General features: G+C 40.0%; 3 protein-coding genes across 3 annotated transcripts in view; 1 reads left to right on the forward strand and 2 right to left on the reverse strand.

Annotated features, from left to right (window-relative positions):
* Positions 1-877, forward strand: part of LOC116180686 — a 122573-nt gene extending 121696 nt beyond the window's left edge. The window contains exons 7-9 of the mRNA XM_031500796.1: positions 7-359; positions 407-643; positions 688-877. Coding sequence (XP_031356656.1) covers positions 7-359; positions 407-643; positions 688-877 — 780 coding nt within the window. The remainder of the gene's footprint in view (positions 1-6; positions 360-406; positions 644-687) is intronic.
* Positions 878-1060: 183 nt separating this feature from the next.
* Positions 1061-3956, reverse strand: LOC116180687 (GAS2-like protein pickled eggs). The gene is made up of 4 exons (XM_031500798.1): positions 3794-3956; positions 3588-3734; positions 3305-3536; positions 1061-1075 (listed from the first exon to the last, which is right to left on the reverse strand). The coding sequence occupies exons 1-4, from the start codon at positions 3895-3897 to the stop codon at positions 1061-1063; spliced, it is 498 nt and encodes a 165-aa protein (XP_031356658.1). The 5' UTR covers positions 3898-3956.
* A 1125-nt stretch (positions 3957-5081) lies between these two features.
* On the reverse strand, positions 5082-7106 carry LOC116180688. Its single transcript, XM_031500799.1, has one exon. It carries the CDS (start codon positions 7104-7106, stop codon positions 5082-5084), a length of 2025 nt encoding a protein of 674 aa, XP_031356659.1.
* Between the last annotated feature and the right edge of the window lie 17345 nt (positions 7107-24451).

Consider the following 24451-nt stretch of genomic DNA (forward strand, 5'->3'; position numbering starts at 1 on the left):
ATAAAGCACAAAAGGAACTGCGAGTTTTGGATCAGGGGTACAGATAAAGGTATCTTGGATAATCCACTGCACTCACTCCCTGCCAACACCACGTGCTTGTACCACCTCCAAGGGATCGACACGTCCGTATCGCCTTCGCCGATTCCCTTCCGGCCGATATCCAGGTACCCTGAGGGAATTTGGAGACCGACCAGGCTACTGTTTCCACCGCCTCGGTACAGGGTATGGCTATCGGTTACCAAATTCCACGTGGCGGGTTCGAAGGACTTGCAAAAACAAGACCAGGAAATGTGCAGAAGTAGCTTGAAAGTTTGGGATGGACAAGTATGGACCGGAACTAATTGCAACGACTTATTCTGGTAAGCCGACACTTCCACTCTATTACAAACTTTACGTATTTCAACAGCAGCAAGGATAAGTTGAAAAACGTCCCGAAAACGAGCATGTCAGGGCCCTTAGGGCTCGGAAAAAACGTGACCCTTCTAGCGAGATATTGTCGAGAACATATAGCGAGAACGTGCGATCATTCCATGTTAGCAAATACCACCCGGTTTCCACGTCCGTGTTCATTAAGCGAGAGTTTCCTATCCTCCGGAGATAGTCTCACGTTAGAATTACAAGTGTCCGACTCGACGGCGTTGAGGTATAGGAAACTTAACGCGATCATTTCTGATTCTTTCCTTGCAGGCCGGTACAATTTCGCGCCTTGTACGAGTTCGTCGATTTGCATCAAGACGGCGAGCCTTACGGAATTGGAGCGTGTTCGAGGAAATTTACTACTCCCCTACAAAATACGCAGCAGAAGTTTCAGGCGCCACGCGATATATTCCTTTACGGGCGAGGCGGAGCGAAAAATTTAAGGTATGTGTTTACGTAGAATTTGTGCGCTAACTCCCACGATTTGTGCGTCAATACTAAGGAAAATACAAATTTTGACTTTAACGAGCGCTTTTCAGAGGATTAAAGGCTTTTGAAAGGAATAGGGAGCTTTCCAAACGCTTTTCAGCGCCTCTCAAAGCAATCTGTCATTCCATTACTTCGAAAATGGGGGGAAAAGACTTTATAATACTACAATCTAAAAAGGGCATTAAAGGCCGAGCCACACAGGGTGCGGTCTGCGATATTTGTATGCTATGTTAAGGCTCTGCCACACAGAAAACAGTTTGCGATACTTGTATTCTAGTAAACGCGGTCCGAAACTTCTCTTTTGGACAGGTACAATGCATTTTTCGAGGCATTTACGTAACAGATCTCGCAGACCGCGCTTTGTGTGGCAGGACCTTAAAATCACAGGAAATGGGTCTAAAACTGACTCTGTAAGGGAACATAGAATGCTCCCCAAAAAAAAAACCAAAAAATCTCCGGAAGCGCTAAACGGTTTCCACAACATTTTAAGTGGTTACAAAGTTTCAAGGGTTTTCTAATGCAATCGTAAGCTGTTTGAGTCTACTGTACACTTTTCAAGACCGTTTTATCCATTTTTTGCTTCAGTTTTTAGGCCATTCTGGGCCCATTCCAGAACGTATCTCTGAACATTTGCAGACAGTGGCGTACTTTCGCATGGACACGGGGGGCAGCATTTTTTGAAAACTAGGTCATATTACATATTATTAAAGAGTACACTTTTAGCGCATTTTTCAACATAGATGGATTGTAGCCACTTTCTCTGTCCGCCCGTCCGTCCGAGTCCTTAACTACTCCTACAGTTTTCAAGATAATTAATCGGTTCTCTGGCACCTGAGCGAACAGAAATCTTGGAGATTACGTGCATATGTGCACTCTGTTCAATGTCAACTTTTTTATTTACGAAAATGGTTTTTTGATATTTTAACCACAAATACTTCTAGTAAAGGAAACATATCCTATGCAGTAAAAATCAAGTATATAGTTATTACTGTGTGCCCCACGTTGGGCGCCAAATGAAAATGCTGCGGACTATGGCACCCATAAAACACCTGTCCAGCTAACTTTAAATTTTTGCTTGTCTGGCATTCACTATAAAAAAATCCTTGACTTCCAACTTTAATAATTGGGAAGAATTCCTCGAAGAATTCCAACGAAGTAGCTAAACAAAAATTAATTTAACGGGTCCGTTAACTTGGCCCCCCCACTGAGAGATTTCATAGTCGTATTATTTTGAAATGAATGCGCTCGTTATGCGCTCATATGCGCCACCGATAATAACTTTTGCGCCATTATCGTTTTTTAGAAATCCGAAAAAACATTTGGGGGGGGGGGCCAAGTGAACGTAGCCCCCCCAGTACGTATTTTGTCCCTTGTAACTAGGTCACCTGATACATTTGGTTATGCGCTCAATTGCGCCACTTGAATTATAGCTAGCGCCATTACGGTCAAGCCGTGACAAATTTTTAAAGAGTGGGGGGGGGCAACTTAACGTTTTTAAAAGTTACTTTTTTTTAACATCTTTTCATACGAAATTGTACTCTCAGGTATGCGCTGAAATGCGCCGTGAAAAGATATCTTTACGCCAAATTTTTAAAAACCTAACTATTTTACTTTCCCAGAATCGTTTAACTAAAGCTTCCAAAAAAACACCCTGTATAGTGTTTCTGAAACACTATAATGGTGCCAAGATTTTTGCTTACGAAATGAAAGGTACGATGTAGTAGAAAAAACATGTTAAAAAACGTAACTTTTGAAAACGTTAAGTTAGCCCCCCCCCCCACTTTTTAAAAATTGTTTATGGCTTAATCGTAATGGCGCTAGCTTTAATTCAAGTGGCGCAATTGAGCTCATAACCAGATGTATCAAGTGGCACAAATACCGGTAGCAAAATGCGTTATGGGGGATTCCGTTCACTTGCCCCCCCCTCCCCCCAAATATATTTAAGGATATCCAAAAAACAATAATGGCGCAAAGATATCTTTTGACGGCGCATTTCAGCGCATACCTGAGAGTACAATTTCGTATGAAAAGATGTTAAAAAAAGTAACTTTTTAAAACGTTAAGTTGGCCCCCCCACTTTTTGAAAATTTGTCACGGCTTAACCGTAATGGCGCTAGCTTTAATTCAAGTGGCGCAATTGAGCGCATAACCAAATGTATCAGGTGACCTAGTTACAAGGGACAAAATACGTACTGGGGGGGGCTACGTTCACTTGCCCCCCCCCAATGTTTTTTCGGATTTCTAAAAAACGATAATGGCGCAAGAGTTATTATCGGTGGCGCATATGAGCGCATAACGAGCGCATTCATTTCAAAATAATACGACTATCAAATCTCTCAGTGGGGGGGCCAAGTTAACGGACCCCATTTTGGATTTTGTAGCACGAAAAGGCACTTACCATTTCATCCAGGCTCTTCAGATCGTTAGTGACAATCTGCGGCAACGGCCCGTACATCAGCACGGGTTGCTCGTCCTCGATCTCACTGTCGCTCTCGTCGTCCAAATCGCCGTCCTGACTTTCGAGACCCTCCGACAGGTCCATACTCAAACCCATCTTCCGCTGATCGGCCGCGATCTCCCTATCGATCTGCCGCTCCATCTGGATCAGCATCGGCGCCAGCATGCCGAACCTGATCAAAATTTCGTATCAAAAACGGACAGCCACAAAGAAAAAAGTATACCTGGCACCCCGTCTCGCCACCTCCAAAAGGCACAAAATCACGTGTTTCTCGTTCTTGCGTAAAATTAGGTCGTCCGTTTCGAAAAGTAGGCACTCGATTATCTTCAGCGACTGCCGACACCAGTGGATGAAATTGCTGACGTTATCCCTGCAATTATTTAGGGGCGCGATTAAATTAGCGCTAACGGGGGGCGGGGGCGTGCTTACCTCGCGAAAAACGTGCCCGCTTTCGCGGTCGAAAAAAACTTCACGTCGACGATGTCGATGAGCTGCTGGGCCTGGGCCAGAGATCCGGTCACCGATCGGGTCATCAGCTTGCGGGCCTGTTTTTTCTGCACGTACTCGGTCGCCTGAGCTTTGACCGCGTTGGCGTGCTGTAACAAAAAATTGGATTGTAAAAGTTGGAAGCTTATTAGTGCCGTCATTAAAACGCCCGAGAATTTTTATGACAGTTTACTTTTACTACTGTGTCTCTAAATTTGGTGGTTATCAAGGAGTCATATTTATTAACTCGGACACTATAAATAAGTCGATAATTGCTGGCTTTTTTTGGCGATACGGGTTAGCTACCGATAATGCTAACGAGATTTTAAAAGTCAAGCCTTTTTCGAATTAATTTTACCTGAACGCTTCAGGACCAATCACCACAGACCAACCATCTCATTAAAAACGGCAAGAGCCAATTGCTCGCAGTGCGATATTCCATATTTGATTTTCTAGAGTGCTTTCAAATTCTTCTCTCAAAATCTCAGAGAAGACCAAGGAAAAGCTAATGAGGTTCTTTAAAGGCGATTGAAAAAATCAAAAACCTTAGCGTTCCAGGCTTTTCTAGCTCATTTCAAAAATTATTTAGCCTTTATCTAACAGTCTGAGCCGAAAGAGTTTTGAGTACTTTCAAAAATGACTACTGTAAATTATCGAGTTAGTAGATGTATGTCAAAAACTGTCAATAAAAATTAAGCTTCAGTCTTGTATCCTTTTTGTAAATATAAGCTTGTAGAAAGAAATATTGTGGTTGGTTAAACTCTGTATTTCTAAAAGAATATTTCAATTCACCATCCACTTTAGGTTTATTCCTTACTTTTTTTAGCAAATTACCAATGAAGCGATGTACCCATCCAAATATCTTGACATGTGTCATGTACAATTTTGCACAGTCAATGACATACTGACTCCTACATTTTCTGTCTTTTTCAATTCAGAATTTACTAAATCTTCAGCAACTTCTTCATTAGACCTAGGCCAGCTGTCACTTGAACTTTTTAACCACTCCGGTCCCTCCCACCATCTTTTCTCTAAAAGATGAGTCGGTAAGCAGCCTTTTGAAGGTAAGTCAGCTGGGTTCATGTTTCCGGGAACATGACGCCACTGTGTAGGATCAGTCAAATGTCGGATTTCTTTCACTCTGTTCCCAATGTATTGACCCCACATGTTGTCTTTCCTTATCCAGGCTAATGCAGTACTTGAATCAGACCAAAAAATAGTAAATATATCCTCAGCTTTTAATCCTTTTTTCACAGAAACAGCCAATCTTGTACCAATTAAGCAGCCTTGGAATTGTTATCCTCTTAATCGGGGCAACTCGAGACTTAGCAGAAATCAGTTGTATTGAAACTCCTCCCACATGTTCCACGCGGAGAAAAATCACAGCACCATACGCCAAACCACTTGCATCCGTAAAAACGTGAAATGGCCATTTACTTCGATCAAATTCACCTCCAGTTACACATCTAGGAATTCTGACTTGACTTAACAAATGTAGTTGTTCATACCATTCCGTAAATTTATTTTTCTCTTCGGTTGGGACAGGTTCCTTCCAATTCAATTTGTTAATGAATGTCTTCTGAAGTAAGACTTTCACTGGAAGCACAGCTGGACAGACAATACCAATAGGATCAAAAACTTGATGGGCAATAGACAGCATAACTTTCTTTGTGATAATTTCAGGTAAGGTAGGGAGTTTCACATCAACATACAATTCATCACAAACTCGATCCCACTGCATTCCTAGTACTGAAATCACATGACTATTCTTGTCTTCCATCTCATCTACATTTGACATCCAAAGTCTCAAGTCCATTCCAGCTTCAGCTAACAATTGAACTGATTTTGTTCGAAAATTCTTGTACTCCTCCACGGTATTTTCAGAACTGACACAGTTGTCCACGTATAAAGAATTATACAGTTTCTGGGCAATGTCTTTGTTTTCATTCTGAACATTTACCAAATGAAATTCTAAGACTGCTCCAAGGATAAAGGGACTACAATTCGTACCAAACATGACACGTTTGTGACGGTATTCTACTACGTGTTGTTTGGATTTATCTTTCCACCAAAGAAATCTCATACAATCTCTATCTTGTTCATTCACTTCAATCATCTGGATAGCTTTGCGAATATCAGAAACAAATCCCACTTTCTTTTCTCGAAACAGTAACAACATATCAGGAATCATTTTGATAAAGTTATTTCCTTTCTTAAGACACTCGTTCAATGAAGGTCCTTTTCCAACCTTACATGAGGCATCAAAAACAGGTCTAACCGGGGTAGTAGAACTGCTCAGTTTGATCACTGCTCGATGGGAAACATAGTGAACCTTTTCTTTCTTGTCACAGACAATAGGGTTGATTTCTTCGATAAAGTCTTCGTCTTTCCATAGTTGAAACAATTTAGCATATTCTTCAAACAGTTTATTTTCTTCCAAACGTTTAGTAGCATGATTTAAGCGTAACCTTGCAACTTCATAATTTGTAGGTAGTGGTGGGTGGTCATCTATCCAAGGAAGGGATACAACATATCTCCCATCTGCATTCCTTGTCAAACAGTTAAAGAACTTTTGCTTATCTTCTTGTTCTTGCTGTTCCACAGATATCACATCAGTTTCATCTCGAATTCCAAGTAGATCGAGATCCCAAAGCTGTGAAACCGATGCATCTTGAATAACCATAGACAGGATACACATTGATAAATTATTATCATCTCTTTCACCCATCCTCCCACATAACGTCCAACCTAACTTCGTTTCAATTGCTGTGACTTCATTGGAAAGTGTTATTTTGTTTCCCGTCAGAAGTCTCCCATAAACGTCAACACCAAGTAAGATTTCAATTGGAGGACATCCATCTCCCACATCTGACAACTTTATTTTTTTCCTGTTCAACTCTTTAACTACAATAGAGTTACTTGAAACACGTGGAATAAAGTTGCAGATCTTTTCTTCGTCACGTACTCCAATGATACATGAATATTCTTTTCCACCAATCTTGTCCAATGTCACATGATGTATATTGTGAGTAATTACTTCCGTCTGAGTGCCTCCAAAGAGTGAATGAGTAATTTTGTTTGTTCCTTTTACTTCTAGTTCTAGATCCTTAGCAGTTGATTTCAAAATGTAGGATCTTTGGGAGCCGTTGTCTAAGAATATTCTCACTGTCTTCTCCTTAGTTCCACATCTTGCTCGAACTATAAGTGTCTGTAGAGCTATTTCTTTGCTACAAATCTGATTCACACATCCGGTCATATTTTCGGCAGTGGCAGATGTAGTAGAATCTGTAACTTTATTCCCTTTTGATTTATCAGCAAGGTTAGAACACATGACAGGATAATGTTTTCCGCCACAAATGAAACAGTTGAGATTCTTCTTATTCTTGCAAAATTTAGCCGGGTGTCCACTCTTGAAGCATGGAAAAACAAACTTGTTTTTCTTTTAGTACATCTCTTTTCTTCTCAAGTGGCCATTTCTTAGCATTACTACATTCTTTGCTTTCATGACTCTTCCCACAAAATAAACAAGATTGATCTCCATCATGACAAGAAGCTAAGGTTGGGGTAGGTTGAGATAATTTGTTTTTAGCTTGAACATTTTCTTTCTTTGGCTTGATCTCCATTCCAAATCCTTTTCGAGCCAAACTAATCTTCTGTTGGATCCCTACTTCCTTATCCAGAAATTCCATGAGCAGGTCTAAGCGGTTCCTCGAAGGTGTATCTTTACTTCCATCATGGACAGCCAAAGAACTACGCTGCCATGTCAAAAGAATCTCTTCTGGTAGACTTGACTCAACTAATGGATAAAGCCATGTGGCAGGATCAGCTTTTTCAAGATTAAGTGTTTTCAGTGCTCGTAAGTGTGATTCTAGCTTAATATGTAACATTTGAAAAGGGATCTTGTCATTTGAATTCACATTGGAAATGACTAACTTTAATAATTCTCTAATGTAAACTTGAAGTAGTAAATCTTCATTCCCGTATCTTCTTTAAGAGCTTCAATTACCTTAGGATAGTTTTCATTTGACTGGGGATAGCTACTTGCTATCTCATGTGCATCGGTTCCAGGTAAAAGTGACTGAAGTAAATACTGAAACTTATCACTGCCGTGGCAAAGAACTATCTTGGTCAATTTTTTCAAATTGAGCCCAATATCCTAACCAATCCTTGAACTCTCCTGAAAATTTCTTCAACTCGATCTTGGGTAATCGAAATCCTCTTGCTCCACCTTCAGATCCAAATGTAATACTGGATGGGGGCAATACGACTGGTACCAAAGATTCTATGATTTCTTCAGCTTTAAAACAAGTTGTCATTATTTGCTGTCTCATTTCTATAATAGCTTCATATTCCGTGTCTTGATCCGTTTCGTCAACTCCATCATCCACCATCTGACCTAAAATCTTCTGGTCTAACTCTGCTAAGTTAATTTGTTCCTCATTCAGTGTCTTCAGTACAAATTGAATCCTTTCCTTCGAAATTGGTTCCACTTGGAACAGTCTGTTTAACTCAGCGATCCTCTTTTTAGCTCCATACCGAACTGGTCGTCTGGCTCTCTGAAGGGCATCCATGGTAGATACGTTTCAAAATTTCGGGGTCACCAAATATTCTTTTAGAAATACAGAGTTTAACCAACCACAATATTTCTTTCTACAAGCTTATATTTACAAAATGGATACAAGACTGAAGCTTAAAACTCGATAATTTACAACTACTTTTGGATATGACACGATTTTCAAGGGACCCTACATAAACTCTTCCAGGAACAGAGGGCTTTCCAGAATCTTGTGGGGCCAGTTTTCTAGGGACGATGCCCTCCTCTCGGTTCGCCTAGCTCTGACCTAACGGTCTGGAAAGGGCCTTCAACGCATTCGAAACCTCTAGAAAGGGACTAATCAGTCACATATACACGAATCATATGAGTTTTTATGGAATTGCTAGTCTTATTTATTTATCCATTGTTTGTTTGTTTGTTGGTTTGTTTGCTTGCTTGCTTGTTTGTTTGCTTTGTTATTTATTTATTTACTTATTGTCCTTCTTGTTCTATGTGCTCAACAGGCTTTCGCCCAATTACAGAGTGATCCGCATAATTCTTTTTAGAGTACCGTTCAAGGTTCGCCTAGTCCTATAGAGGACCTAGTGATCCAAAAAGAGTCCGCGAGCAATCTAAATTTCTAAAAAGGGCATAAGCAGTTTCTGGAAAGCACTTCTAAAGGAGTTCTATGTCCTTTTTATAGCATTGTCTGGGTTTCCAGATCCTTATAGGGATTTTTCAGGGAGTTATCACGTCTTCGAGAGGCGCGTTTCAAAACTTTAGAAAGGGCTTCTTCTAAACGAATCGTGTTTAAGGGTTTTCAAAGCCTTAATCCAGGGCATTCTATCATCTTTTCCGACCACTCAAGGCTTGCCTAGTCTCGTAGAGAATCTACTGACCCGAAAAGGGTTTACAATTCGCTAAAGTCTCTAGAAAGAGCATAAGCAGTCTCTGGAAAGCATGTAAGCGAATCGCACGTATTTCAGGGCTTTCTTTCCAGAGCCTTATAGAACTATTTCAAGAAGCTATTGCCTTTAAAGGGAAGGGCCGAATGCCCTATTCAAGTCAATCAAGGCTCACTCTCACCTACTGTTGTAGGGAATCTAGTGATCTGGAAAGGGCCTGTAAGGCACTCGAAATCTCTAAAAATCAACCTCTGGAAACCATTTCGAAACGAGTGATATGCGCATTCCAGGGGTTTCCAAATCTTTTTGGGGCTATTCAAGGGTGTTCTTGTGTCTTACTAGCCCCTTCCCTCCCGTACATTTGCATCTACACTCACCTAAAACCCTTCAATTTCATTCGAAATGCATAGCCTTTCAGAATCTCATAGCCTTTGACCAGGATGGTTTTTTATTTTTTGGTATTTAGGGGTTACCTAATCGATTTTTATTTAAAAAACTGCAAAAACTAACAAAGACCCCGTTCTGTAATCGCGTTGCAACCATATAACACGCGATAAGGATTAATTATTGATCACTATATCAATCGATACGGTAATTAAACCTATAATCTCCTCGATTAGATACCGCCCGAGTGTCAAAGCGCGCACAAACGTACCGACAATGACAATTAATTAAAGTTTCGGCAGGAATTAATTCCGGTACGCAAAATTTGCGCTTCAGCATTTCGCATATCCTTATTAACGCTTCACGCCGCCGTGATTCCACTTTCTTTTTGATCTAAGGCGTCGTCGCTTCGAAATTATTAATTTCCTTTAATCCAAACGGTAATTAGACGAGCACACGGAAACAATTTTACTTTTTTTTTCTTTATTAGAATTTTTCCAACCATAAATCTTTATGGAGTGCTAAAACGATTGCGTCACTTTGATTTAGTGGAACTTTCTCACTTGATTTCGAATCTTAATCATGCATCTTCTTGCTAATTAATTAATTAGTTGCATAAACGCCCCTTTTGAATTATAAAACCGCTTATGTGCTTAAAGATTTCAATTCAGTTACCGTCTTTTCAGATTAACTCCCTCCTCTCTCCCCAGGATTGTTTAACTTTTTTAGAACAAAACGGTAGGTATCCACATCTAAAAACAATGCTTATCGTTATACGACCTTGAAGATAACCGCTCCGCTTATCCATATTTTTGTGTAAATTGTCGAATCATTTCCCGACGTCGCAAAACCAAGATCCGTGTGTTTGAATTTGAGCAACGATAAAATTCGCTTCCCAACGTTGCCAAAATTATGCTACGCAAACGGAGAGTAGCAGATTCGAATGCTCTGGAAAAGGTTGTGAAAAGCGGTTAGGTTTTCCAGAATATTCTAATGTAGTCCAAAATCTATTGGTGCCCTTTAGCATGTTCTGTAGGACACTGGGACTTTTTCAAAAGCCACCGATTGTCTTTTCAGAAGTAGGCGGGTGTAAATTATTTTTTGGAAGATCTATAAAATTCGGGGGAGGATGTACAAAGGCACTAGGCAGATTTTTGAACACCAACTAAAAGATGCCAGAAAAAAGCCTCATAATGCTCTAGGAAGCCTTGGAATGTTATATAATGCACGTTCCAGATCATCTACCAAAGATGAAAAACGTGCCTGGGAGCTCTGGAGAGGGCTCAGAAAATACTGCAAGGTGCTAGCTAGTAGGACTGGGGCTTGTGAACAGACTTTAGAAAACTCCGGAAACAGCTTAATTCTTTTTGAGCCTACAAAGGTCCAGAAAGGGCTATGAGAGGAGAAGGATACAAATTCTAGAAACTCGTTTACATGGTACTTCCACACTCAAGTCCCTTTTAGAGTTTTCGAGAATCTCGTTGCCATTTTCAGCAATAGCTAAGGCTACGTATCTCTAGAGCAAGGCCAAATGCTCTGGAAAGCGTTTTGAAAATAGTATTATTAAATCCCTTTCTCCAGTTCTTAATCTTGGAAGACAAGGAGCGTAAACGTCTATGAAAAAAAAAGTTCTGGAAGTGGCTTAGAAACCTCTACAAAGAACATTTTCGAGATCGCCCTCTATAAGCCGTATCGGGGAAAAGGTTGAAAGCACTCCGAAAATTCGATCCCCAGCATTACAACAATTCGATTACCTTTCCTTTATGACTACCATAAGGGGTACTAAGAAAGAACTATCGAATCCCCCTTCCAAGGGGGTACTCTCTGCTTGAGGGTATTTCACACCCCCCGCCCCCAGACCTCCCGGTAATATGTTCTTTTACAAAAATTGTAGTGGTAGCACCCCCATGATAATTTTCGCGACAATATCGTGTGCAGATTAGAAAAAAGGAATATTCGATCGTGTGTCCTCAAAAAATATTTAAAAACAGAATAGAAATCTAGTCTTTAATCATGTTTGAGAGCCGAAAGTCCTTAAGAATCTCTAAAAGGATCAGCTTTCAAAAGCCTTTAACAGCTCGTGAGAATCGTAAACGAACAGTCTTTATAACGAGAGGGTTTTATGAATTTTTAAGACCTTTTAAAAGTCTAGAGGCCGGAAGGCCCTTAAAGATTTTCAAAGATTTTTAAAGACCGTAAGGGCCTTTACATATAAACCCTAGAAGTATTTGGGAATCCCAACTGTTGACGACTCATAGATCCTTAAAATGGCATTAGAATCCTTTAAAGCTCCCAGTGAGTCTGAAAGGTTCTTCAGGATTCGCATACTAGATACTCTTAAGGAACTCTTAAAAGCTTTTAAACACGTGTAAAAGGATCTAAATATCACCAGACACCATTGAAGGCTCTAGGCCAAAAAACATTTGGTGATTAATGAAGGCTCTACAATACCCTATGCTATTAATATGAACTCTTAAGGACTAATGGTCCTGAAAGCCTCTTGTCAGCAGGGGCGGACTGGCCCGATTGCCACCTGGCCTGTACGTCATAATGGCCCGTTGGAAATTTATAAGTATGTGCTGTATTTAGTTTCTTGCACTATTAAAAAATGTTTTTGTGGTGCACCGCAGAGCTACCCCCCCCCCCCCGCTACCTTCATTACTACACTAAATACTTTAATGGCCCGTAACCTATGCAATTCCACCTGGCCCGCCCCTGACTAGAAACCAATTTCGTAAGAAAATTCAAAGGGCTGTAACTTTTGAACTAGAAGCCCAATCTTGGAACTGTTTGAAATTATGGATTCTACAGGCCACATTCTATAAGAAAATTTTTTTTTCCGGGTCGATCTGAGACAATTTTTTTTTCGGGGCTCAAAAAAGGCAGTGTATAACCTTCCTTTTTTACCAAAAATCGACTGCACCAAAATTTCTCGGGAAAACACTTTTTCTTATTAATTTTGGTGCGTAGAATCCAAAACAAATCGTACTTTTTCGATCGGACGTCTCAATCAAAAGTTCTAATTATCAGCTGCAATTTTAAAAAAAACTGTAGTGTAATTGATTTCCGAAAAAGGAGTACCAAAATGAAGAAAAAAAAATGTTTTTGTGGTGCACCGCAGAGCTCCCCCCCCCCCCCCACCTTCATTACTACACTAATACTTTAATGGCCCGTAACCTATGCAATTCCACCTGGCCCGTAAGTACCCAGTCCGCCCCTGCTCTTGTGTAAAGGTTTTGACCTCTTGGAGATATTTTAAGGGAATAGGTTTGAAGGTTCCTAAAGACCAACATAAACTCTTCAAGGGACTATTCATTACGTGTGTTTTTTTGAATTCTAAATAGATATTAGAAACCTTCAAAGGCTCTTAAAGCTTTTAATGACTCATAAAACATCTTAAAAGCTCTCGTATTACTTACAGACTAACAATAAGCTCTTAAATCGTATCAAAGACTCCATTGGAAGCCTTGTAAGGACTCTAAAGTCGACCGTTCGAGACCATAAGCTCTTAAAACCGTCTTAATGGTCTGTAAGACTCCTAAATGTTTGGCTTTCACACACTGTTAAAGACGAAGGCTCTTAAAGGATCATAAAAATTAAATGTGCATTCAAGGACTCTTCAAGGTTTTTAAAAGTTCTTACCTTTAAAGATTCTTAGGTACCCTTACGAGTCTTAAACGATCTTCAAAGTTCGACTATCTGATATTTTTAAAAAATACAGTTCTATCAAAAAAGCTTCTTGGAAACTCTTAAATACTCTCAAGGTTTAGTAATTAAAGGTTTTTGAAGGTCCAAAGCTCTTAAAGACTCTTACGACCCACTAACAAAAGCTCCTAGGCCTTTAAACGAAGAAAAAGTCATAAGAGCTTCTAAAGATCTTTTTGCAGCTCTGGGTTCTCAGTAACTCTTCGCAACCTGCCAAGGTTCTTAAGGACCTTTGAAGGTTTTTAAAGGCCGTTAAAGGTACTCTATACAAATCATAGTTTTGGAAGTAACTAAAACGCTATATAAACCGTTTAGAAATCTCTCTAAAACTGCAGGAAACGGCTAAAATTCGGAGGGCTGTGTAGGGGTTTCCAGTATGTACTTAGAAACTTAGAAAGCAGAGCTAGAGAGACTTCCTAAAACTTTTCAAACCATTCAAGTAGTATGAGTCCAGCGTGCAGAAACCCGAACGGAATGTAGATTTGGGCGATTGGGGTGGAGTTTGTGCCGAACTCGCCTTCGGCTAGCTCGGCAATAACGTATTTCGTACATCAACCTTAGTTAGTGAAAGCAGCAGAGGGATCTGGAGTCTTTCCCAAAGCTTTCCAAACCACTCAAGTGCAATCAAGAGCTTTGGAGAGTTGTGTAGAGCCTACTTCTAGAGATCTTTAGGTCTTCATAGCTCTGGAAAGGAACCGAAAAAGCTTATAGAAATGCTCTAGATTCTAGAAAGCTCTCTGCCTTTGGAACAAGGTTGCGCAAGTGCTCAATGATTCTGTCATCTCCAAGACGTTCTTCTACCCAGGCCTCAAAGATTTCCACAACTTCCATGACATACAACACTTCTTATCCTATCTTGAGAAAAAGCTCTTGAAAGGCTATAACTCGTATCTAGAATTGCTATAATACTCTGAAAGATTTTCCAGAGCCTCGCGGAAGATTTCCATGGCATTCGAATAGGTTTTGTAACAATTTGCTACCCTCACTCTGTATCATTTTCTAGACACTGCTTGTTTATTCCGATTCCCTAGGCTCATCAAATTCTGAGAATATCGTAGAGATGGATGCTCTTTAGACTCTTCGGCGAGTCCTTTTGGTTTTTTTAGAGCGTTTTAATGTGTTTCCCGAATTATCTTACTTTACCGATTTCTGGAAAAAGATCGACAAAGGAATTCAAGAGAGAAAGGCACTTAATAGTTTTTCTTTACCTATACACATTCAATGCAACCTTTTCTAGGTCCTTCTGGGCTCGACAAGGTCTTGTCAAATGGAAAGGGCCTCGAGAAAACAGCTCTAACTGAGTCATTTTTAATGAATCTATAGCATTCTAAAGATTTCAGAAAGCTTTAGGTCTTTTCAAAGATGAGACAGTATCTTCCCAAACGGCCATCGGTTCATGGTGTGCTTCCGGCCAGAAACATTAAACTTTTCTAGATCTTGCAGTAGATTCCGATCCTCTCCAGGGCTTTTTAGGCATGCATATTTTTGAAAAGGGCACATAAACTCTTGAAAGCGGCCTCTAGGAAGTACAAACTATTCTGGAGTCCACCAGAGGACTTTCAAGAGCCCTATAAAAGTCTTTCAGAGCATTCGAAAGATTTGCAGAATAATCTGCTGCTCTTCAGAGATTTCCAGGTCACCGCGTATTCGTTTCCATCTTCAATGGCCTTTGCCAATTTTCTAGGCTAGCCTGAGGAGCTCTGAGAGAACGTACAATGTTTTAAAAATAATGAAAACTCTAGGGGTTTCTTGAAAGTTTCAGGAAGCAGTCCTTGGAAAGTACTTAACGAGACTGTTTCCAGTTTATAAATGCCTCAAAGCATTTGAGAGGAGAGAGAGTCATCGAAGGCTTTCAGGGTTTACTAGTCCATTTTCGCATGCTTGTGTAGCTAAGGAAAGGCACTAGAACACTAGAGAACGTTTTCCAGAGCTTTGGATTTCTAGAAATGTCTAGGTCCTTTCCAATATCTCTCAGCATCTTTCTAGTGCTTTCTTCAGTCTTTCCTGAGCGCCTTCGTCTATGACTGGATAGAGCAAATGAGGGTATAGAAACCTCTAGAAGGCAGTTTCCAGATTCTATTTCGGAGAGGAAAATATGATCACGCACAGCCACAATCCAAAATACTTTAGTACTGCCAAACTCAAATTGGAAGGAAGTTTCCGAATTCCGCGAGGATTTTCCTCTTGGGTGGACTTTGTACAGGAAGCAATTTTCCTATAACACTTCCACGTCAGCCTTAACGATCTACGTGCGTATTTTTCCATTTCCGTCTCGCAACACTTATATACAGAGTGATTCGTTCTGCCATTAAGCGAGCTTCGTGCACGTGTAAACCGAACCGTTCCCATGGTAACCTTTGAGGAAGGCAAGAAAAAATCTTCACGGTGTCCGTTTATGGGCAAAGGAATGACAAGTTTGAAATAGTTTACGCGTGGTACTGAATGACAAACATAACTGTTCCTATACTTTTTCCTCGCATTCGACAATTTACGGTATAATTCTTTTCTAAGATTGCGAAACGGCTCAAATATGGCAACGCACGTACGCATACTATAAACGCATTTCCTCTGACGTTATCGCAATTAATTAAAATTATAATATATCGCGGTACGTCCCAGCGAAAATTTTCGAGAGTCGGGGAGATTTCGTGCCCGAGGAAAAGGCCGCCACGACCACTTCCTTTTATCTCTATTTAGACGCGTTTAGGAAGTGTTGATAACATGCAAATGAGGCACGTCCGGCATTTTGTTAAGTAACTTTTGTACTCTTTGTCTACGAGTTTAACGACATTGCGGCATTCGAATTGAAGATATCGAAGAATGGAGGACTAATTGCGTTATGAATCCAACCTTGAAATTTCAATCAATACACACGGAGGACGGATCTATGTATAGAGTTTAATTAGTACGAATCATCTTCAATTAGCGGAAGAATTTCAATAGAAAGTTGTCATGTTGATTTGTATCCTTCAAGAGATCTTAATTATCATCGCGTAGGAATTAATCGAAGCCCGCCATTCGCATAACGTTCAATTACGACATTTAAATTTGCGAAGTAATGACTGTTATTAAAACGAAAAAAAGAGAAAACAAAACCTTTTTAAGGGACGGATATGCGTAACTATAAAAGTTAATTGTTGTTATAGTCATGAGCAAGTGTTCACACTTTCTTGAGCACTTTGTCATCGCCATTACCGTGCAATTTACAAAGTAATTCTTGACCTAAACTGGCCATCTTCAAAGGATTTTATCTAACTCGGATCTTTAGAGGCCCGTCTCCAAAAATATTTGGAAGCCCTTTCCTTATATCAGCAATTTTTAAACGATGTTAATCTGTATATGTAGAAAATAGTGTTTTGATTTAGTTTGCTGATTTTGCATTTTGTAATTTCATTGGTTCACAGGTCCATTGTAAAATTTAGCCTCACTGCTTTCTGCGTTTAGCCAGCATTCAGTTGATTTTGTTCGAACTTTAATTGGCCAGCTTTGTGTAATATTTGTGCCATTAACTGTTTCGTCCGTGCAGAGGTTACCGTATCCAGGACCTTCAGATACCTTCTGTGTTAGAAAAGGTCCCGTTAATGAACAAAGTATTTCAATTACTTCCGAATGTTATTTTTCACAAATGGAAAAGAAGTGGAGTTGCCTTTAAATCTATTTGAGTTGGCTACTTTTGAACATATCAAATTTTGTATTACATTAAAGTCAGATTTAAATTATTCAAATTTGTATATTGCAGAGATTGCTCCAGATTTTTCACCTATGTTTACCCACCGTGAGCAATGATTCAGAATGTTCTTCGGACTGTAATTGTAAACAGGTGCATGGCCCTTCGTAAATACAACATTTTTATTACGCTTTTTTTACGTTTAACCTCTTCCTTTTGTAACGGAAAATATGTAAATAATTAATAGAAGAATGCACCTGTGTGAACTTGGCCCCCCAACTTTAGAAAGCAATCATTTTCGTGATTGAAATCGATTGCGCTTCGTTTGCGCACGTTTGCGCACAATTGCATTTTGTTTGCGCGCTGCCCGTTTCATAATTACGAAAGAATCAAATTTGGGGGGGGCCAACTTATTTGATATTTTTTTTTCTTGTGATCGTTTGTGCTTCGTTTGCGCATGTTTGCGCTACCAATACCTTCGTTTGCGCCCCCGTCGTTTTTGAGTTATTCCAAATACAAAATTCCATACTGGCCCCCCATTTTTCAAATTTGCCATTTTTTTCCATTTGATCGTTTGCGCTTCGTTTGCGCACAATTGCATTTTGTTTGCGCGCTGTCCGTTTCAAAATTACGAAGAAATCAAATTTGGGGGGGCCAACTTCACAACTGCCCCCCAAGTTTACAAATTTGATTTTTTTTTCTTGTGATCGTTTGCGCTTCGTTTGCGCATGTTTGCGCTACCAATACCTTCGTTTGCGCCCCCGTCGTTTTTGAGTTATTCCAAATACAAAATTCCATACTGGCCTCCCATTTTCAAATTTGCCATCTTTTTCCATTTGATCATTTGCGCTTCGTTTGCGCACAATTGAATTTTGTTTGCGCGCTGTCGATTTCAAAATTACGAAGGAATCAAATTCGGGGGGACCAACCTCACGACTGCCCCCCAGGTTTACAAACTTCACTTTTTTTCTTGTGATCGTTTGCGCTACCAATACCAATACAATTAAGGCCTCGGACAGACGGACGGACAGAGAAAGTGACTGCAATGGCGCACCCAACTTCGTTGGAAAATGCGCTAAAAATGTCAAATTTGTAAAGATGTGGGGCAGTCGTGAAGTTGTCCCCCCCAAATTTGATTCCTTCGTAATTTTGAAACCGGCAGCGCGCAAACAAAATGCAATTATGCGCAAACGTGCGCAAACGAAGCGCAAACGATCAAATGGAAAAAAATGGCATATTTGAAAAATGGGGGGCCAGTATGGAATTTTGTATTTGGAATAACTCAAAAACGGCGGGGGCGCAAACGAAGGTATTGGGAGCGCAAACATGCGCAAACGAAGCGCAAACGATCAGAAGAAAAAAATGTCAAATTTGTAAGTTGGCCCCCCCAAATTTGATTCCTTCGTAATTTTGAAACCGACAGCGCGCAAACAAAATGCAATTGTGCGCAAACGAAGCGCAAACGATCAAATGGAAAAAAATGGCAAATTTGAAAAATGGGGGGCCAGTATGGAATTTTGTATTTGGAATAACTCAAAAACGACGGGGGCGCAAACGAAGGTATTGGTAGCGCAAACATGCGCAAACGAAGCGCAAACGATCAGAAGAAAAAAAATGTCAAATTTGTAAACTTGGGGGGCAGTTGTGAAGTTGGCCCCCCCAAATTTGATTCCTTCGTAATTTTGAAACCGGCAGCGCGCAAACAAAATGCAATTGTGCGCAAACGAAACGAAGCGCAATCGATTTCAATCACGAAAATTATTGCTTTCTAAAGTTGGGGGGCCAAGTTCACACAGGTAAAATTGCCGTCACGTTGTACATGACCTTTAAATTTCAAATTGACCTACTTTCCAAAGTCACCACCAGGTGGCAACAGACAATGAACAGCCTAGTTACGCCGCTGTTAGTCTACCACCCTTACCATGATATTGTATTCGTGATGTCAAATCAATGACCAAATTGATTCTTTCACTTCCCCACTTAAATACGAACAAACTGCGATTTTTTTATTTTGTGTGTAGGAGAGTGGTTCCTGGAAGTCGTAGAAAGGCACGAGATTAACTAGAATTACGGATCGATTTTGCAAAGGTTAGGTACATCAAGTTATCAAACTTGCTGTGTTTTTGGTAACTTTACTTACTGGATGTGCCACGAAACCTCATTGGACGAAAAAAATTCGTGTTATTGGTAGAAAAGTCCCAGAAAGGGTGGGATTCAAACGGTAAAGTAGTGGGCTGATTCCTGCAGAGAACCGTCAGGTCGATTAAGCCGTGATGTAATTCGCGGCAAATCGCGAGAAAGATCCGCTTCGCTGGATTTGGTATGAATTCATCCAAGTGACCCAGATGCAAGCCGCTTAGCTTCAGCTCTAGACCATTGTGGCATACATTCAATCGTGACTACATCGAGTTGGTATTTCAAAATGGTTGCAAACTGCAATTATGATGCTACTTTTGGCATGTGACCGGACCATACATATTAAAATTCCGTAGGATGGATTTTATATTCTGCCCAGGGATTGATTTGGAGCACTCAGCGCAGTTACTTCGACCACCTGTAATTTCACGCGCAGGACTTTATTTACTGCTGTGGCACTCTGGTGATCAAGAGGGAGTTTTTCGGCCTTCGTTGGGATACAGCTCTAAGTTTGTAAGGAGAACTTGGTTCAGTAGCTACCAAGTAAAGCTGCTGAACCTTTTGAGAGGTTCCACCCTGTATATACAACTTACGACGATGCACACATTTTTGAGAGTTGGCAACCATGCAATTCCTAGGTGGGCGAAAGCTAACTGTGCTATCTAAAAAGCAGGAATGTGGGTTACGTTTGGCATCTTGTCTTGAATGGTGGTCGTGAACGCATCGCTCCATAAAAGTTTGTTGTTATTTTGTGTTATTTAATGCAGGTAGTAATTTTTGCATTTCTTTATATCGTATTTGTGTTTTGTATGCCGCATTTTATATTTTTTGTGTGTTTTAATCTTTGTTTTTGCAATTACTTGGTTTAACAGCAATGCAGAATCACATGTGTGATACCGTTCTGCTATTGTTTGTGCTTGTTTACGATTTTTGTGTTATGCTTGCTTAATTTATGTTTATTGGTATTGATTACTTGGTCTTGTCCTTGAAGTAACATTCATATAAGTTTTGATCATATGTGGACTTACCGATTCGTTTGATGTATGTACTGACTTGTTGTTTGTTACTAACAATTTTGTCCGTGAATGAAGCAGTCACGGGGGTGGTAAAGACTGTAACCATTTGAAGTACGACATCTAATTCCGTGATTGTCTTCGACATTCAACTGTAGGCTCGAACCCCCGAAACCAAGGGCGGGCTACCTATCTTTCAGGAGCGGGATTACGCTAATCAAAGCTCTTCAGTTTAGAATCTATATGCGATAAATAAGTGGCGATTCAGTAATTTCCACATATCTTGTTTTTAATTAAATTTGCCTAAAAGACCATATAATTTTCCATCTTGCTTTTAACAAAAGGCCTTTATTGCACCAAAGATGAGTCACATGCTGTGTATTTCAACCTTTCTTAGAATCTTGGTACCTGCTTACTTGACCAATAATTCCTAAAACTTGTTTTTAACCTATATGTTACCTCTTGAAGTTTACCTGCTACTTTTTGTGATGTTATAATTTTATGTTACGCATTCACATCATTACAAACAATTAATTTTACAACACAATTTGATATTAATTTGACGGCTGGTTTTTTTTATTGGTATATATATATATTATCAATAATCCCTTTTTACCATATACAGTGTAGGGATATTAATTCACCTTAACCTATTTTTAATTCATTACAATAAATAAAACTTAACATGCATATTCACTGCCTTATGTTCATTTGTACACAAATTTAGTCCACTCCTTCCTGTTCTGTGCCAAGGTTCTTCCTTCGTCCCATGTTACCCCCTTTTCTTGTAGGATTTCGCTCACCACCCCGTTCCATGTCTTTTCCGGTCTGCCCCTTTTCTTCTCTTTCTGCCTCTTGTCTCCCAGATTTTTTTCACCGGGATATCTTCGCCGAGTCTCTGCAAGTGCCCCCACCAACTGAGTTGCCTTTGTTTTATATACTGTATTACTGACTCTACCTTCAACTGTTTTTGTATTGTCTCGTTTGGGATTCGATGCAGTCTAGTTACCCCCATAATTGTTCTCAAAATTTTCATTTCTGTCGCTTGCAGCTTACTTCTTTGACTTTTGTTTAGAACCCAAGCTTCACTTCCATATGTGAGTATTGGTCTACATATGCTTTTGTAAACTTTTGTTTTCGTTTCTCTTGAAATTTCTCTCCTGTTGAAGAATACGTGTTTTAAGGCGTAGTACATTTTCAATGTGTTTTCGGTCCTTTTGTTAACTTCCATGTTCTGCTTGCCGCCCTCTTCTATTGTCACCCCTAGATACTCGAAGTTTTGGACTTGCTCTATGATATCGCTTCCTATCTTCACGTTTAGTACTTCTTGTATGTACCGATCATTTGCCACCATCACTTTAGTTTTTCTGCTATTTATTTTCATTCCCACCGCTTGGAGTTCGTCTCTCCATACTATGAGGCTCTCTTGTAGTTCTTGTTTGCTTCCACTTATAATAACTACGTCATCCGCAAATGCGCATTCCGATATTCCGACTTGTTGCAAGTATCTGTACCCGATGACCATTTTTCTCGTTCTAGTTGTACTCCTCTTAATGACATCGTCCAGAAAAATTGTGAATAGTACCGGGCTCAATACACCTCCTTGTCTTAGCCCTTGTCTTGTCGTAAATTCTTCCGACTTCCTGCCATGGCTGACTACGTAGTTAGTGTTACGTTTGTACAAACTTTGTATTGCCGATATTAGTTTTACTTCTACCCTTCATTCGTATAAGCTTTCCCATACTTTGTGCCTTGGTACGTTATCGAACGCTTTCTCTAGATCTATAAAGGCAAAATATGCCTGTTTCCCTCTTAGTATTGTTTTCCTTATTATTTCTTGTATTGTAAATGTATGGTCTTGTGTGCTGCGCCCAGGTCTAAATCCACTTTGCGATTGTTCCAGTGAATCTTCTATTTGTTGTCGTAATCTTCTCTCGAGTATGCGTTCATACAATTTTAGAATTACGCTTAAGAGAGTTATTCCCCTGTAGTTTTCGCATTGTTTTGCATTTCCTCGTTTATGAATTGGTACTATTATTCCTATCTCCCAGTCTTGCGGTATGCACCCTTCTTTCCATACTTTATTAAAAATGTCTTCTATTAGCTGTATTCCCTCTTCCTCCATTGCTTTCACCATGTCCGTCGTTATTTTGTCATGTCCTGGTGCTTTCCCTGATTTTAATCTTCTGATTCCTTCCATTATTTCTTCCTTCGTTATGTTTCCGTCATTTACGCATGTGTTAATTTCTTCCTGTTCATTTCCGTTAGGTTCTCCTTCATTCAATAATTCCTCAAAATGCTCTCTCCACCTGTTCATTACCTCTGGCTCATCTGTTAAAATCACCCCTTCTTTATTCCTTATTGAGTAAGTGTTCCTACTTCCACCTTTCCTCAGTGTTTTAAGGGTCTTATAAAACACTTTTTGGTTGCCTTTGCTCTTGCTTTCAATTTTGTTCCCGAATTCTCTCCACGTTTTCTGTTTCTCCTGCAGTACTATTTCCTTAGTCATCCTACGTTGTTGTTTATACTCGTGATAGCTTTCTTCTGATCTATTGCTCAGATAATGCTCCCATGCCCTTTTCTTTCTCCTGACTTGCTCTTTCACCTTGTTGCTCCACCAAGCTGTCTGTCTTCTTGTGTTGGTTATCCTACCTATTCCACATGCTTCCTTCGCCGCCTTCAATACGCTATTCTTGAAACTCCCCCATAACTTCTCTAGACTTCCCCTGTCCGCCTGCTGTGCCGTCTCCTTGATGTATTGATTGTATTTCTTCGCTATTTCTTTGTCTTTTAGCTTGTATGCCCTTATTAGTTCGAATTCGTTTCTCTGGATCGCCTTCTTCCCTTTTGTTGCAATTCCAATATTTTGGATGTGCGCTACCAGTAGGTAGTGGTCGCTTCCTATTTCTGCCCCTCTTCTTACTCTAACGTCTTTGATTTGTCTTCTATTTTCCTTTCCAGTTAGTATATAATCAATGATTGACTCTTCTCCTCTCTTTGGTGCAGTTCGTGTTATTTTATGTATGGTCTTGTGTTTGTAAAAGCTATTTGTGATGATAAGGTTATTCAGTTGGCAAAAGTCGAGCATTCTTTGTCCGTTTGTATTCTTCGTCTCTTCTCCATACTTTCCTAGAATTCCTGTATATAATTCGTGCTTGTTACCAACTCTGCTATTCAGATCTCCTACTACATATACTCTCCCTCTGCTCTGTTCAACAGCTAGTGTTAGCTCCTCCCAAAAAGAGTTCTTAGCCTCCACCTTCTCGTCCTCATTCGGTCCATATGCCACTATATATGTGTCTGTGCCGTTCTCGTTTGATTTTAATTCCACTGCTAGTATCCTTTCTGAATAGCCATGCCAGGTTTGAACTTTGTTAATTCTGTTTTTTGATACTATGCATCCCACTCCCGCTTTTGCCCTTTTATCCTTTTCTACTCCGCTATATATCAGTAATTGTCCTTCTTCCATGATTTCTTCACCCTTTCCTTTCCTCTTGGTCTCTGTTATGCCCACAACATCTAGCTCATACTTGCTGCATTCTTTGCTGAGTTCTATTTCCTTTCCATTTAGACTTCTTACATTCCAAGTTGCAATCTTCCAGTATACCTTCTTCTCCTCCTTTTCTTCACCTTTGTTACTTCGGTTTGTTCCTTTTTCCGTAGCCAGTGTCGTCGTCTTTAGTGTATGGTGCCTTGGGTTCTTTAGTTTTTTGACAGAGCTACCATGCTGGTTTCCCTCTTCGATATGGTATCTTGTGGCGACCTTTGGCTCACCGTACGTCCCTTCTTCCTCATACATTGGTATCCTCCCTCTTCTGTTGCCTGTTCCTCCTGAAACTCTTCGATTCCGTATTCATCGCCGTTAACTATCAATTTATTGTACTTCAGATAAGCACGCTGACCATTCTCCCTTGCTTGTTTCATGTGCTGTATAAGGACCCTTCTTTGCTCAATGACGTGTTTGGGATAGTCCTGCATAATGAATATTTCTGTTCCTCTAAGGTTTTTTGCTTTACTCAATATTTGTAATTTCAGGTCATATTTGTTGAGTTTTACTAATATCGGCCGAATTCTACCTTGTTGTGTCTTTCCGATACGATATGTTTGGTTGATGTCTAGTTCACGTCTTATCTCCACCCCCATGTCTTTTAGAATTGTTCCAATTTGGTCCTTTAGTTGCGCGTCATTTTCATTTTTGGTCTCCTTTACTCCGTGGAATATCAGATGGTCCCTATTTATTGGTAAGTTCTTTTTTTT

Source organism: Photinus pyralis, unplaced genomic scaffold, assembly GCF_008802855.1.
Source record: "Photinus pyralis isolate 1611_PpyrPB1 unplaced genomic scaffold, Ppyr1.3 Ppyr1.4_LG9, whole genome shotgun sequence".
NCBI classification, from domain to species: Eukaryota; Metazoa; Arthropoda; class Insecta; order Coleoptera; family Lampyridae; genus Photinus; species Photinus pyralis.